The sequence below is a fragment of the Narcine bancroftii genome, chromosome 4, assembly GCF_036971445.1.
Source record: "Narcine bancroftii isolate sNarBan1 chromosome 4, sNarBan1.hap1, whole genome shotgun sequence".
Taxonomy (NCBI): Eukaryota; Metazoa; Chordata; class Chondrichthyes; order Torpediniformes; family Narcinidae; genus Narcine; species Narcine bancroftii.
This window is the reverse complement of record NC_091472.1, coordinates 56,016,579-56,033,843: the sequence shown is the minus strand read 5'-3', so window position 1 is coordinate 56,033,843 and position 17,265 is coordinate 56,016,579. Positions and strand designations below refer to the sequence as shown.

The 17,265-nt window shown below is 38.3% G+C and overlaps 1 protein-coding gene and 1 long non-coding RNA gene across 9 annotated transcripts in view; one reads left to right on the top strand and one right to left on the bottom strand.

Annotated features, from left to right (window-relative positions):
• Window positions 1-13,599, top strand: part of LOC138760576 (putative deoxyribonuclease TATDN3) — a 67,046-nt gene extending 53,447 nt beyond the window's left edge. For 2 of the 5 annotated variants that reach the window (XM_069931328.1, XM_069931331.1), the window contains 4 exons: window positions 9,289-9,344; window positions 9,802-9,914; window positions 11,908-11,985; window positions 13,338-13,599. In XM_069931328.1, coding sequence (XP_069787429.1) covers window positions 9,289-9,344; window positions 9,802-9,914; window positions 11,908-11,985; window positions 13,338-13,481 — 391 coding nt within the window. In that variant the 3' untranslated portion in view covers window positions 13,482-13,599. Of the gene's footprint in view, window positions 1-9,288; window positions 9,345-9,801; window positions 9,915-11,904; window positions 11,986-13,337 lie in introns of all 5 variants that reach the window. The other 3 variants (XM_069931327.1, XM_069931330.1, XM_069931329.1) reach the window with 2 other exon arrangements.
• LOC138760579 (uncharacterized) overlaps window positions 1-17,265 on the bottom strand; it is a 90,857-nt gene that overhangs the window by 30,466 nt on the left and 43,126 nt on the right. For all 4 annotated transcript variants that reach the window (XR_011355718.1, XR_011355715.1, XR_011355716.1 and 1 more), the window contains exon 2: window positions 9,243-9,331. This is a non-coding gene — a long non-coding RNA (uncharacterized lncRNA). The remainder of the gene's footprint in view (window positions 1-9,242; window positions 9,332-17,265) is intronic.

Below are 17,265 nucleotides of genomic sequence, written 5' to 3'. Positions count from 1 at the left end.
GCTCGTAATACTTCTGCTTTATTTTCATAATGTTCTTCTCCACCTTATACATTTGCAGTGTTTCATATTTTATTTTTTTGCCTGCCAATTCTCTTCTTTTTGTTGTATCTTCCCTTGTTGCTAATTCTTTTTCTGTACTTACTATTTCCCTTTCCAGCTGTTCTATTTCCCGATTGTAGTCCTTTTTCATCTTAGTTACATAACTTATTATCTTCCCTCTGATGAAGGCTTTCATTGCATCCCATAATATGAATTTGCCTTTCACTGATTCCGTATTTATTTCAAAGTACATTTTAATTCGGCGCTCAATAAATTGTCTAAAATCCTGTCTTTTAAGTAGCATGGAGTTTAATCTCCATCTATATGTTCTTGGTGGGATGTCCTCTAGTTCTATTGCTAATAGCAGGGGTGAGTGATTAGATAACAATCTAGCTTTATATTCCGTTTTCCTAATCATCCCTTGGATATAGGCTGACAACAGGAACAGGTCAATCCTTGAGTATGTTTTATGTCTACTCGAATAATATGAGTATTCCTTCTCCTTTGGGTGTTGTCTCCTCCATATATCCAAAAGTAGCATTTCCTGCATTGACTTAACCATAAATTTGGCTACTTTGTTCTTTCTGCTAGTCTTTTGTCCAGTTTTATCCATCTTTGAATCCAAATTAAGGATAAAGTCCCCTCCTATCAATATATTCCCCTGCGTATCTACAATCTTCAAAAAAAAATATCTTGCATAAACTTTTGATCCTCTTCATTAGGTGCATATATATTGACCAAATTTCAGAGTTCTGAATATATCTGACATTTTAACGTTACGTATCTCCCTGTTGGATCTATTATTTCCTCCTCTATTTTGATAGGTACATTTTTATTGATTAATATAGCTACACCTCTAGCTTTTGAGTTATATGATGCTGCCGTTATGTGCCCTACCCTGTCTCTCCTTAATTTATTGTGTTCCACTTCAGTTAGATGCATTTACTGCACGAATGCTATATCTATTTTTTTTTCAGTAAATTTAATAGCCTCTTCCTTTTGATTTGGTTATGTATTCCATTAACATTTATAGTCATATAGTTCAACATGGCCATCTCATACTTTGTTTACATCTCACTTCTGCTTCCTCACCACCACCTTTCCCCTTTTCCCCATTTCCATTTCTCAGTTTTCTTTTTTTGGATGCACTGTATGACAACACTTCTAAAACATAAAATATTTCAACCATTCCCACATCTAAAACTCCCTTAACCCCAAGTGTCTCCCCCCCCCATCTCTGAGTCGCCCCTTGTCCCTTGCCGGGCAACCACAACTCCCCTCTCCATTCAGGCTGTGAACCCATTCGCAAGTGTCAACTGATTTCGCAGTGACTGTTATTCTTTCCCACCCAACCCCCTCCAGAAAAGACTTTTATCTTCACATTACAACAAAGCTCCCCCTCTTTTCTTTTTCTTTTTTTTAACCCCTCCTCTTTTTTCACCCTTCTCCCTTACTTCCCTTTTCTTCCCTCCTTTAGTTCTTACTTATACATTATTTTTACTTTATATGTAGTTTGTCATCGTTCTTTGTTCTTGTTACATCTCTTCATCTCTCTTTCTGCCTTGCAGGCGTTCTGCAAATTCTCATGCTTTCTCCGTATCCGAGAACAGTCTGTTTTGCTGCCCCGGGATAACTATTTTAAGCACCGCTGATATCTTAACATAAATTTATAGCCTTTCTTCCATAGGATCGATTTTGCTGTGTTAAACTCCTTCCTCTTCTTTAGGAGCTCAAAACTTACGTCTGGGTATTCCAGTGGTTTTTTTGTCTTCTGTAATTTTATTCATTGCCTTCTCCAATATATTTTCTCTTGTCATGTATCTCAGAAATTTTACTAAAACAGATCTTTGTTTTTTTTGTGACTGTGGTTTCGGGGCTAATGTTCTGTGTGCCCTTTCTATTTGCATTCCTTCCTGCTTTTCTGGCATTCCCAGGACTTTTGGGATCCATTCTTCTATAAATTCTTTCATATCTTTGCCCTCTTCATCTTCCTTAAGGCCCACTATCTTTATATTGTTTCGCCTACTATAGTTTTCCATTATATCCATCTTCTGAGCTAACAATTCCTGTGTTTCTTTAACTTTTTTGTCACTTACTTCCAATTTTCTTTTTAAGTCGTTCACTTCCATTTCTACCGCCATTACGTTCTTCCACATTTTCTAATCCTTTCCCTACACCTGTTATGACCAGCTCTATTCGACTCACTTTTTCTTCTGTACTTTTCATTTTTCTTTTCATTTCGCTAAATTCTAGTGTCAACCATTCTTTTAATGCTTTCATTTGTTCTTGAAATGTTTTTTTTATCTATGTACTGGGGCATAACCCACTGTAGCCTTTTCCTATCCTGTCCATTCATTTTACCTCCTATTCTGTGCAGAGCTTGGTGTTCTACTTCTTCTTCTTCTTCTTCTTCTTCTTCTTCTTCTGTGTCTGCTCTTGGATTTGTGTCTTCTATTTTTCTTCCTTGTATCTGTGTCTCTTCTGACTTTCTTGTTGAGCTGCTTGTTTCAGTTTGTTGGGTATTTTTTTTCCATGGTTTCTTGATGTTGTTCCTCTTCTTTTTTATCCGGAAGAATCATTGACTAGTTTAGAAATAAAATTAGACCAATATGGTATAGTATCGGGATATAAAGTAAACTGGGACAAGAGCGAAGTGATGCCATTGACATTTGGAGATTATTCTGGATGCAAAAAAAAAACTAAAATTTAAATGGACTGATGAAGGAATCAAATATTTAGGGGTAAAAATTAATCTATGCTTAGATACTGTGTACAAGATCAATTATGGACCATTATTTAAAAAAAATTGAAGATGATCTAAAACGATGAATGGAATTACCTATTACTTTGATAGGCAGGGTGAATTGTATCAAAATGAACATTTTTCCTAGAATTCAATACATTTTTCAATCCCTCCCTATTATTATTCTTAAAAAATTTTTAAAGGACTTAAATAGAATCATCAGAATGTTTTTGTGGAAAGGTAAGATGTCCAGGATTTCCATTGAAAAGCTTACTTGGAGATATGAACTAGGTGGTTTGCAATGACCCAATTTTGAGTATTATTATACTGCTACGCAATTAAGATTTCTCTAATTTTTTTTAAAGAAGGAGGAAAAGCTACTTAGGTAAATGTCGAACTGTATAAAATACATGAACAAAATTCTTAAGAAATTTTATATAAATGGAATAAAGGCTTATTGATAGGGGAATCAGATACACTAACACCACGACATTTGGCATAAAGTTCATAAATTAATAGGAGTGAAAAGATATGGTTTAGTTAATATGCCTATAGTAAAAAACAGACTGATACCCTTTACAATGAATAATTAAAATTTTATAGAATGGCCAAAGAAAGATATAAGGGTTATTAAAGATTGTTTTCAGGATGGGCAATTAGTATCGTTTGACCAATTAAAAACTAGATATGGATTATCAAATAATACATTTTTGGATATTTTTAGTTGAAGGCTTTCTTATGAGATAATCTATCTATTCTATATTCTTTGCCTCTTAAAGATGAGAGTGAAAATGCAGTTACCATAACCGGTTATGTTCTGTTAATTTTAGAAGAAACTAATAAGAAAGATTTATTTAAATTTAAACATAGATAGGAAATTGATTTATACCAGACTAATGCTGATTTTTTTTTTAATGGACCCAGATATGTTTTGGTAGTATGCAAGGCATTATTAACGTTTGATATAGAAAGGTTCAGTATAATTTCCTGCACCAGTTATATTTAACCCCACAAAAACTTAATAAATTAAAATCTGAACTGTCTGATAGATGCTTCTGCAAGATGTTGGAATTTTTATACATTCAGCATGGTTTTGTCCCAAATTAAATTTCTTTTGGACAAATTTAATGGATTTTTTGCAACAAATAATAGGGATCCCACTTCCACAAAATCCAATGTTAGTTCTACTTGGTGATTTTGCAAGTATTGACCCGAGTGTTCGTCTGTCGTGGTTTCAGAGGGTCTGTAGTGGTTTCAGAGGGAATTGCACTAATAGTAGCTAAAAATTGTAATGCAACTTTGTGGAAGTTAGAAGCAAATTTAACTATGAATTGATGGTATACTGAAATGAGAAGCTGCAAACCTTTAGAGAAAGTTACTTACAATCTACGAAATAAATATAGTCACTTTTTGAAAATTTGTTTTCCTTATATCGGGTGATTACTTTATGAATTACTTATGAACTCTCTTTTTTAAAGATAGTTTGTCAATTCCTGACCTCACCTTCACCTTGTAGTATTATATATTGTTTTTAGTATTGTTAAAATTAACAATTTTTAATATATATTTAATAGGATTTTTTTTAACTAGAATCAGTAGTTTTATAATAGAATATATTTGTAGCATAATTTTAGCAATGTGAGTAACATTTAGGCAATGTGAGTAACATTTAGGCAATGTGAGTAACATTTAGGCAATGATGTGAGTAACATTTAGGCAATGTGAGTAACATTTAGGCAATGTGAGTAACATTTAGGCAATGTGAGTAACATTTAGGCAATGATGTGAGTAACATTTAGGCAATGTGAGTAATATTTAGGCAATGTGAGTAACATTTAGGCAATGATGTGAGTAACATTTAGGCAATGTGAGTAACATTTAGGCAATGTGAGTAACATTTAGGCAATGTGAGTAACATTTAGGCAATGATGTGAGTAACATTTAGGCAATGTGAGTAACATTTAGGCAATGTGAGTAACATTTAGGCAATGATGCGAGTAACATTTAGGCAATGTGAGTAACATTTAGGCAATGTGAGTAACATTTAGGCAATAATGTGAGTAACATTTAGGCAATGTGAGTAACATTTAGGCAATGTGAGTAACATTTAGGCAATAATGTGAGTAACATTTAGGCAATGTGAGTAACATTTAGGCAATGTGAGTAACATTTAGGCAATAATGTGAGTAACATTTAGGCAATGTGAGTAACATTTAGGCAATGTGAGTAACATTTAGGCAATGTGAGTAACATTTAGGCAATAATGTGAGTAACATTTAGGCAATGTGAGTAACATTTAGACAATGTGAGTAACATTTAGACAATGTGAGTAACATTTAGGCAATAATGTGAGTAACATTTAGGCAATGTGAGTAACATTTAGGCAATGTGAGTAACATTTAGGCAATAATGTGAGTAACATTTAGGCAATGTGAGTAACATTTAGGCAATAATGTGAGTAACATTTAGGCAATGTGAGTAACATTTAGGCAATAATGTGAGTAACATTTAGGCAATGTGAGTAACATTTAGGCAATGTGAGTAACATTTAGGCAATGTGAGTAACATTTAGGCAATAATGTGAGTAACATTTAGGCAATGTGAGTAACATTTAGGCAATGTGAGTAACATTTAGGCAATGTGAGTAACATTTAGGCAATAATGTGAGTAACATTTAGGCAATGTGAGTAACATTTAGGCAATAATGTGAGTAACATTTAGGCAATGTGAGTAACATTTAGGCAATGTGAGTAACATTTAGGCAATGTGAGTAACATTTAGGCAATAATGTGAGTAACATTTAGGCAATGTGAGTAACATTTAGGCAATAATGTGAGTAACATTTAGGCAATGTGAGTAACATTTAGGCAATGTGAGTAACATTTAGGCAATGTGAGTAACATTTAGGCAATAATGTGAGTAACATTTAGGCAATGTGAGTAACATTTAGGCAATAATGTGAGTAACATTTAGGCAATGTGAGTAACATTTAGGCAATAATGTGAGTAACATTTAGGCAATGTGAGTAACATTTAGGCAATAATGTGAGTAACATTTAGGCAATGTGAGTAACATTTAGGCAATGATGTGAGTAACATTTAGGCAATGTGAGTAACATTTAGGCAATGTGAGTAACATTTAGGCAATGTGAGTAACATTTAGGCAATGATGTGAGTAACATTTAGGCAATGTGAGTAACATTTAGGCAATGTGAGTAACATTTAGGCAATAATGTGAGTAACATTTAGGCAATGTGAGTAACATTTAGGCAATGTGAGTAACATTTGGGCAATGTGAGTAACATTTAGGCAATGTGAGTAACATTTAGGCAATAATGTGAGTAACATTTAGGCAATGTGAGTAACATTTAGGCAATAATGTGAGTAACATTTAGGCAATGTGAGTAACATTTAGGCAATGTGAGTAACATTTAGGCAATGTGAGTAACATTTAGGCAATAATGTGAGTAACATTTAGGCAATGTGAGTAACATTTAGGCAATGTGAGTAACATTTAGGCAATAATATGAGTAACATTTAGGCAATGTGTGTAACATTTAGGCAATGTGAGTAACATTTAGGCAATAATGTGAGTAACATTTAGGCAATGTGAGTAACATTTAGGCAATGTGAGTAACATTTAGGCAATGTGAGTAACATTTAGGCAATGTGAGTAACATTTAGGCAATGTGAGTAACATTTAGGCAATGTGAGTAACATTTAGGCAATGATGTGAGTAACATTTAGGCAATGTGAGTAACATTTAGGCAATGTGAGTAACATTTAGGCAATGTGAGTAACATTTAGGCAATGTGAGTAACATTTAGGCAATAATGTGAGTAACATTTAGGCAATGTCAGTAACATTTAGGCAATAATGTGAGTAACATTTAGGCTATGTGAGTAACATTTAGGCAATGTGAGTAACATTTAGGCAATGTGAGTAACATTTAGGCAATGTGAGTAACATTTAGGCAATAATGTGAGTAACATTTAGGCAATGTGAGTAACATTTAGGCAATGTGAGTAACATTTAGGCAATGTGAGTAACATTTAGGCAATAATGTGAGTAACATTTAGGCAATGTGAGTAACATTTAGGCAATAATGTGAGTAACATTTAGGCAATGTGAGTAACATTTAGGCAATAATGTGAGTAACATTTAGGCAATGTGAGTAACATTTAGGCAATAATGTGAGTAACATTTAGGCAATGTGAGTAACATTTAGGCAATAATGTGAGTAACATTTAGGCAATGTGAGTAACATTTAGGCAATGTGAGTAACATTTAGGCAATGTGAGTAACATTTAGGCAATAATGTGAGTAACATTTAGGCAATGTGAGTAACATTTAGGCAATAATGTGAGTAACATTTAGGCAATAATGTGAGTAACATTTAGGCAATAATGTGAGTAACATTTAGGCAATGTGAGTAACATTTAGGCAATGTGAGTAACATTTAGGCAATGTGAGTAACATTTAGGCAATAATGTGAGTAACATTTAGGCAATGTGAGTAACATTTAGGCAATAATGTGAGTAACATTTAGGCAATGTGAGTAACATTTAGGCAATAATGTGAGTAACATTTAGGCAATGTGAGTAACATTTAGGCAATGTGAGTAACATTTAGGCAATGTGAGTAACATTTAGGCAATAATGTGAGTAACATTTAGGCAATGTGAGTAACATTTAGGCAATAATGTGAGTAACATTTAGGCAATGTGAGTAACATTTAGGCAATAATGTGAGTAACATTTAGGCAATGTGAGTAACATTTAGGCAATAATGTGAGTAACATTTAGGCAATGTGAGTAACAGTTAGGCAATAATGTGAGTATCATTTAGGCAATGTGAGTAACATTTAGGCAATGTGAGTAACATTTAGGCAATAATGTGAGTAACATTTAGGCAATGTGAGTAACATTTAGGCAATAATGTGAGTAACATTTAGGCAATGTGAGTAACATTTAGGCTATGTGAGTAACATTTAGGCTATGTGAGTAACATTTAGGCAATAATGTGAGTAACATTTAGGCAATGTGAGTAACATTTAGGCAATGTGAGTAACATTTAGGCAATGTGAGTAACATTTAGGCAATGTGAGTAACATTTAGTATTCTATAGATCTATGAATTTTGTTTATATAAGAATAATTTTTAAAAAATTGTTGTTCATGTATTATCTACATTTTCTTAATCTTAAACTCTTCTTTTCTTTGGAGAGTTTCTATTTTCTGTGGAAGAGAATAAGATATCCCTCAATTTTTTTTTGGAATGTGTGTTGATAAATAAAAGTTTTTTAAAAAAGGCAACCAGACTCCATGTTGACAAAATATAACAGGAGCACATTACTGAATTGAAAATAAATATACTTACAATACCAAGCTATACAACACTAAAAATCCATTTCAATGTCTTTCTTTGGCTTGGCTTCGCGGACGAAGATTTATGGAGGGGGTAAATGTCCACGTCAGTTGCAGGCTCGTTTATGGCTGACAAGTCCGATGAGGGACAGGCTGACACGGTTGCAGCGGTTGCAGGGGAAAATTGGTTGGTTGGGGTTGGGTGTTGGGTTTTTCCTCCTTTGCCTTTTGTCAGTGAGGTGGGCTCTGCGGTCTTCTTCAAAGGAGGTTGCTGCCCGCCAAACTGTGAGGCGCCAAGATGCACGGTTTGAGGCGATATCAGCCCACTGGCGGTGGTCAATGTGGCAGGCACCAAGAGATTTCTTTAGGCAGTCCTTGTACCTTTTCTTTGGTGCACCTCTGTCACGGTGGCCAGTGGAGAGCTCGCCATATAACACGATCTTGGGAAGGCGATGGTCCTCCATTCTGGAGACGTGACCCACCCAGCGCAGCTGGATCTTCAGCAGCGTGGACTCGATGCTGTCGACCTCTGCCATCTCGAGTACTTCGACGTTAGGGATGAAAGCGCTCCAATGAATGTTGAGGATGGAGCGGAGACAACGAGATAGACAACAGACTCGCCAAGGCAAATAGCGCCTTTGGAAGACTACACAAAAGAGTCTGGAAAAACAACCAACTGAAAAACCTCACAAAGATAAGCGTATACAGAGCCGTTGTCATACCCACACTCCTGTTCGGCTTCGAATCATGGGTCCTCTACTGGCATCACCTACGGCTCCTAGAACGCTTCCACCAGCGTTGTCTCCGCTCCATTTCAATGTTGTTATGTAACAACTGATTTTTTTTTGAAAACTGAAGTTACAAATTAAATCATTAGCTGTATTTTAAACAGAAAATTGGAACACTCAACAGGTCAGTCAGCATCAATGGAGAGAAAAACAAATCACATTTCCTCATTTCTGCTGCTGATTGATTCCAGCCTTTTGTTATTTTGTTCCTCTGGATTTCCAGCATTTGTTTTTTTAAATACTGTTTGTTGTTCTATCCTAAAGCAGTTGGTTATCATTTAAAATCAAATCCAATAGTTATTTTAGTACCTTACTTGTACTTTTAGCGTTCATTGTTCCTTTTTTATCTTTGCAGAAATGTACATTCTCGCTCTGCAGGACGTCCAACCATTAACCTGCTGAAGGAACAAGGTTTAAAATTTATACTTTTGTTTTTTGCTTTATATGCAAGGAACTTTCATTTTTTCTTAACTTTATTTATTCCCCATATTTAATGTAACCTCATCTTTTCTCGCTGTATCCCATTCTTCCAAAATCCAGTATATTATTTAGCCTCCATGCTAAATATGCCACCTTTCAGTCTGAAATAATAATAATGAAATCTTGCATAGGAGGACCATTATAAAAAGTTACTGAGTGGAAGGATACAGGTTCCTTATAGAGCACTTAATGAAGTATTTCACTGTGTACCTTTGTCTTAAGAAATGTGGGATGCGCACATAAAGGGAAAAGTGTGTTCACTTTGGAATGTGTTTAGCGTCACCAAACATGATGTTAGGTTGTCTTATGTACAACATTTGTGGCTGACTTGAAAGAAAATAGATACTAAATATTACATTAATATGAAGAGAATTCTGCCTTTTTCTAGGGGCTCAGAAAGTATTGCTGCATGCTTTTGATGGAAAACCCTCTGTGGCTATGGAAGGGGTGAAAGCAGGATTTTTCTTTTCAATCCCGCCATCCATTATAAGAAGCGAGCAGGTGAGATCAAACAATAATATTCAATAAAAGGTGTGTTAAGTACATGGAAATTCTTTTGAGATGAGATTTTATTGTCATATGCACAAGTACAATGTACAGATTCACTGAATTTCTTAACTTGCCTCAGCCATACAGGTTAAAAAGATACACCAACTACAATTGCATGTTAAATTCCAATTCTATTGCCAATTCAGATACAGAGAAAATAAATATTTTAAAAATCACAATTACAATAAGTGCAAAGAAAGGTTATGCTTCAATAATGCTGACAGATCTTTTGATGGTCCCAGAGCAATTGGTGGATAAAGTTAAGGTAGTACAGGGAAATTCGAAACCCTGATAACTCTGGGGGGGGGGGGATTGTTTTTTTTTGTGCTGGACTTCAACCTTCTGTACTTTCTGCCTAATGGTAGCAGCAAGAAGCAATTGTGAACAGGGTGATGGAAATCCTTTAAGATGTTGTAGCATTTCATACAGCAGTGGTTCTCAACCTTTTTCTTTCCACTCACATACCACTTTAAGTATTCCCTATACCATCGGTGCTCTGTGATTAGTAAGGGGTTGCTTAAGTGGGTGGGAAGGGAAGGTTGAGAATCACTGCTCTAGACCCAATTGTTACTGAAATATTTTGCTTGAGAAAAATGATTATTGGCCCATTTCCTTTGGAATTCTGAAACTGTGCACAGAATGAGTCAATTAGGTACGATTAAAACAGTGGTTTTCAAACATTTTCTTCCCACCCACATACCACCTAATCACAGAGCATCTATGGCAGCCTTCTGCTTTCCTGTGCACTCAAGTTTTAAACCAGGCCTTGTTGCGACCAGTCAATATACTTTCCACATTACACCTGAAGAAGTTCAATATAGAGTGTTTGACAAAATGCTAAGTCTCCTCAGACTTGTTAGAAATTAATGTGTTGGCATGCCTTCGGGGTTGCCTTGAGGTGCTAACTCCTCTGATATGTGAACACCCAAAAATTTGAAGGTACTAAGCCTTTCCACCGCTGACCATCAATGGCGACAGGTGCATGGTCTCTCAGCTGGCCGTTCTTGAAATCAACAACAACCTCTTTTGTCTGCTAATGTTTCAATTAAAGTGATGAAAGCTCTTTTGAAGGCCCAATTTCTCTTTTCCATGAAGCCTGAGTGTATGATTCTATTTTAAAATACTATATTTTTGAAAAATAAAACACCAGCATAAGAACTTTATTTTTCAGTGTTGCTAAATCTGCCATATTGTTCTGATTGTATGCTTTGCTGTGCTTTGAATACTTTAAAGGTAGCCTCAGTTAGCGTAGCGGTTAGCACAGTGGTTCTCAACCTTTTTCTTTTAAGTAATCCCTATGCCATCGGTGCTCAGTGATTGGTAAGGAATTGCTTAAAGTGATATGTGAGAGGGAAGAAAAAGGCTGAGAAGCACTGGGTTAGCACAATGTAATTACAGTGCAGTGATTCCACATTTGAATCTGGCACTGTCTTTAAACAGTTTAGTCCATCCTCCTGGTGATCTATGTGGATTTCCTCCCACATTTCAAAAATACATGGAGATATAGGTTAAGTGGTCTATTTGGGCAGCACTGCCTTGTGTACCAAAAGGGCCTGTTACCATGTTGTATCTCTAAAATTAAAAGTAAATTTAAAACAATTAAACTCTTCCGAAGATCTTCAGTTCGGAAGCATAGTAGTATACATGGTTGCTACTTGTCAGCAGATTAATTTATTTGTTCATTCATTCTTTTGCTGCCACCTTTAATGCACTTGCCTAAAAAAAACTTTTTTTCTTGTGTTCTGATTACTTCCCTGGTATCATCCATGACTTTCCTGCCTTCAATCAAAGGATCAAAGATCTGCACATTTTTAAGTTCATTTGATTTTGCTAGCTGTTACACCTTTGGATGAATATTGTCAAATACTACCAAACTAACTTTTGTAAAAACACAAAATGCTGGAGAAGCACTCAAACTAATTTTTGTGTTCTTTTATCCAAGAAGCAGAAATTAGTGAAACAATTGCCACTGGAGTCCATTTGCCTGGAGACAGATTCTCCTGCATTAGGGCCAGTAAAACAGGTAAAGCATTTCTTGGGTCAATAAAAGATGGTAAGTGCTGATTTGACTTTGCAGTTATCTCATTCAAATCAGGAAGGAACTGAATCCTGGACTGGTTTCAATCTGAAATGTTTAATTTGGCTGAAGAAAAACAATGCCAGAGCCAAATGTCAGTGCTGGGAAAGGCAACTGCCAAGTGCTTAGAAAATAGGGAGATATTTTAATTCTCAATATTTAAGAATATTTAAACAAAACTTGAAACCTGCTTCTACCATTTTTTCTTCTAATTTTAAAGGCGGGGTTGATGCCCGTCAATCTGCTCATAAGAAGAATATCTATCACATAAATGCCCTGTCACAGAGTTAACCACCAGTTTATATATAATCCCATTTGTCTGGGTTTTCCATGACTAGGGATTCTTCTCTGGGAAGATGATATATGTATTTCCATTTATTTATTGGATCCAATTTATCGACTTTGACTCCACAACAGCAATTCTAGTCCTTCCAATAATATCTCCAAACTCTCAATTTATTCATCACTTCCAAGTTCACTCTTGTTTTTCTAATTTTCTCTCAACCGTTCTGACATCTATCACAAACATTTCCAATCTCTGATCACTGTTGATCATTGTGTTCCCCTACTCCCATGTTCTTCATGTCTGTACCAAAATGTTTCTCCAGCACTGACCCTTAAAATCTCCCTTTTCAGGCTCTTCTCTTTCATGACTCCTATGCATTGTCAAATCACTCCCTTCTTGCCATTCCCTGGCAGCAATGTAGTGCTGAAGGCTTTATAGCTAGTCAGAGAATGTTGCACTATGTGAGACAAATTAACATTAAAGAAGCCAAAGTAGGAGAGGAATAGGAGAAAATAAGGGAAGATCTGTGTAGTTGGATGGAAGGCAGAAGAAATTAAAATCTAAAACATTGACAACACATAGTGAAAGAAAATAGCAAATGTATTAATGGTAGGTATCGTGTGGAGGATGTGCCCTTTCACTTCGGGATATCCTGAAAGGGTGAAGAAAGTTGCTGTACAAAGACAAGTGTTTTTCTGTTGTAAATGTTGATATTCCTGAAATCAGACAACTTCACATTTCTCAAGGATCACTTCTGGCATCATCTTGATCTATACACTTAAGTTCCTTGCAAGGAATTACACTACTAGAATAATATATTTTGATCAAATTCAATATAACAACACTGCTAATTGAATTTAATTTTAAACTTTTGTGGCTTAGAAAAGATGTTAAGGTTTGAAGTATCTTTGTACGACAAGTACTAAGTTCCCTCAGTTGTTCATAGATTAATTGTTGTTTGGTTTGTTTCACTGCTGTGATTAAATTGATTGAAATTATTGTTGTTTTCCAGATAAGAAATGAGCCGAAGAATATTTCGATCTCTTGTCAATACATTGCACAAATTAAAGGGCTTTCAGTGGAGAATGTCATGGAAGTGACAACACAGAATGCAATCAAACTTTTTCCAAAACTTCAGAAATGTATTCGTTTATAAAATACAGTATATTATTTCTGTAATAAATAAATGACAAATGTTATTGCAAGTTTGTGGATACAATTAAACTTAAGGCAAAGTTGTGGATCAATAAATCCTACCTTAAACTTCAATAGAATAGTTGTGCCAACTTTATTGAGTTCTCAGAGTTTTATATAGCCCAGAAACAGCCCCTTTGGCCCAATTCGTCCATATTAATTAAGGTGGCTATCTCAGAGAATCCCACTCATCTGTGTTTTGCCTCTTCCCTATGAACCTTTTCTATTCTTGTATCTGCCTTAATGTTTTTTTTTAAATATTGAAAGTGTACTGACCTCTACCACATCCTTTGGCAGCTCATTCCATATACCTTTATTTACCGTATATGGGAAAAACTTGCCCATCATATCCCTTTAAATCTTTCCCCTCTCAACTGAAACTGTCACAAAGATTAGCGTATACAGAGCCGTTGTCATACCCACACTCCTGTTCGGCTCCGAATCATGGGTCCTCTACCGGCATCACCTACGGCTCCTAGAACGCTTCCACCAGCGTTGTCTCTGCTCCATCCTCAACATTTATTGGAGCGACTTCATCCCTAACATCGAAGTACTCAAGATGGCAGAGGCCGACAGCATCGAATCCACGCTGCTGAAGATCCAACTACGCTGGGTAGGTCACGTCTCCAGAATGGAGGACCATCGCCTTCCCAAGATCGTGTTATATGGCGAGCTCTCCACTGGCCACCGTGACAGAGGTGCACCAAAGAAGAGGTACAAGGACTGCCTAAAGAAATCTCTTGGTGCCTGCCACATTGACCACCGCCAGTGGGCTGATATCGCCTCAAACTGTGCATCTTGGCAGCTCACAGTTCAGCGGGCAGCAACCTCCTTTGAAGAAGACCGCAGAGCCCACCTCACTGACAAAAGACAAAGGAGGAAAAACCCAACACCCAACCCCAACCAACCAATTTTCCCTTGCAACCGCTGCAACCGTGTCTGCCTGTCCTGCATCGGACTTGTCAGCCACAAACGAGCCTGCAGCTGACGTGGTCATTACCCCTCCATAACTCTTCGTCTGCGAAGCCAAGCCAAGGAAAGAAAAAGGATATCTGATTAAAAACAAATCATACTGGAATTACTTAATAGGTTATGCAGCAATCACCATAATTGTTTGGATGGAAAATTTGAAATGCCAACTCAGTTTCTTCATAAAGCAAACAATGGAGGAACTTGTGGGTAGAAATGATCAGTCAAATAGAGTCTTGATAAGATCCTGATCTGAAATGTTGACTGGACCATTTCTACCCATTCAATAAGATAAAATCTGATCTGACTGTGGACTCAGCTTCTCCTTAAAGTCACCACTCACATTACCCACTGCTTCAATCTCCTGTTGTGTTCCCCTCCAACCCAATTGTGAGTCTCCACCCCTTTCTCCTGCAATGAGAGATCTTCCAACACAATCCTTTTCCCACAACTGCAACAAAATGCTTTTAGCATATGTGCAACACAAGCATGGAGAAGAACGACGTGCACACCAAAGCCTTGGAAAACTAGACTGATTTATTGCTCTGGCCATTGTGCTTATGTGGGCTCCTGGAACTGGCATCAGGGCCCTGTGTCATCAGAGCACCGAACTTGGATTGGCCAGCTATCTCACAGATTTCCCCATCTTCCCACCATGTGGCAGTCACCTGGGATGACGGCCAGTGTCACCCCCAGGTCTGTGTGGTCGCCGTGTTGGTCAGTCATTTTGCAGGCTTGCCCGTGTCTCCACGTGCAGGCTACTACAAGACCCCCCCTCCCAGAACCAGCAACCAGCACCTTGTCCATACATTTAGGTGGCCTGTCCCTGCCTCGCAGGGGAAGAGTAGACTTGTTAAAGTCAAAATAGGCAGTTTTAGGCAGTCAACTGTAAAAGTCTCCTCCTTACTGCTGATGTCGAGGACGAAGGTGGAACCATTGTCTCTAACGACCTTCTAGGGTATCTTATTGGGTCAATGTAAGGGTGGTCTGTGTGCACCCCTACTAATGAAAAGTATTTAGGTCCTTCGGGATGCTGTGCTTGGGCTGGCTGTACGGTAGGGGTAGCCACAGGATCAAGGACACAAGTTTTCACTGAAAGTTCTCAAGCATCACCATGGGGTCTTCTGGGTATTTATCGGTGGCCAGGAAATCCCCAGAAATGACCATCTCCGCCGCCGAGGCATTGAAGTCCTCCTTTGGCGTGGTGTGAATTCCCAACAGGTCCCAATGCAGTTCATCCACCCAGTTGGGATCCTTGAGCTTGGCTATCAAGGCTGCCTTGAGGTGCCTTTGGAAGTGCTCCACCAATCCATTGACCTGTGAATGATACACCGTGGTATGGTGGAACTGCGCCCCCAGATAGTTAGCCAGTGTTGCCCAAAGCCTGAAGGTGAATTGTGTCCCCCTGTCCGAGGTAAGTTGCTCCGGGACCCTGAATCAGGATATCCATGTGTCAATGTATGCCCTGGCACAGGTTTCTGTAGTGGTATCAACCAGTGGGACCACCTTTCACCAGCTCGTGAAGGGGTCATCCATGGCCAAGAAGATCTCGCTCCATGGGAAACCGGTAATGGCCTCACTATGTCAATGTTTAATGGCTGAACCTGCGCTGTGCCAGCTCAAAAGTCTATGTGGGTGTTCTGTGTGAACCTGCATTTTGGAGGACTGACAGTTCATGCAGGTTTTGAGAGGCTATGCCAGACAAATCTACTTGCCACCATTTTGACCGTGGTGCGAATGGCAGAGTGCATCAGGTTGTGGATAGCCTCCAAAACCTGGCACTTCCCCCATTCGGACAGTTTGATGGAGCAGGGGCTGCCGATAGAAACGTTGCACCTGTGGTAAAAGTTTATCATACCGGCAAATCCCTGCAGCCCTTTTACCGTGTGTAGCTTAGCGAAGTCTCAGACTGCCTCAACCTTCATGGGGACAGTGTAGCCCTGTTAATCCTGTGCCTCAGGAAATCGATGGTGTCCAGATCAAACTGGCACTTCACGGGGTTGATGGTCAGCCCAAACTCTCTCAGCTGGGTGCACAGCTGTCTCAGGTGGGTAGTGTGGTTCTTGCAGCTATGGCTGGCGATGAGGATATCGTCCAAATAGATAAATGCAAATAGAAGGTCCTGGGCTATCTGCGTTTATCAGCCACTGAACAGTTTGTGCCGTGTTCTTTAGAGTGAAGGGCATGCGGAGAAATTCAAACAAGCCAAAAGGGATATGATTGGAGTCTTGGGAACATCCTGGGGTGAACTGGAATCTGGTGGTACCCCCATATGAGGTCCACCTTGGAGAACATGCACGCCCTATCAGATTGGCGGCAAAGTCTTGCATATGGGAGTCAGGGTTTCTGTCGGGTGTGGTGGTCGCGTTGAGGTGGCGGTAGTCCCCACATGTTCTCCAACCCCGTGATGGTTTGGGCACCATGTGGAGGGGAGAGGCCCAGGGACTGTCAGAGTGCCACACAATCCCCAGCTCCTCCATTTTCTTAAACTCCTCCTTCGCCAGGCTGAGCTTTTTGGGAGGGAGTTGGTGTGCCCTGGTGAGGAGTGGGAGGTCCTCAGTCAGTATGTGGTGTCTTACCCTGTGCTTTGGCTCGGCTGTGGAGAACTGTGGCACCACTATCGAGGGAAATTCCTCCAGGATGCAGAAGAATTCGTTGTCTGAGAGTGTTACAGAGTCTAGATGGGCGGGGGGAGGTGGCAGGTATCTTGGCTTTCCCCAAAGGCAGAGCCTGAAAAGTTTTGGTGTGCACCAAGCGCTATCCTTTGAGGTTGACAA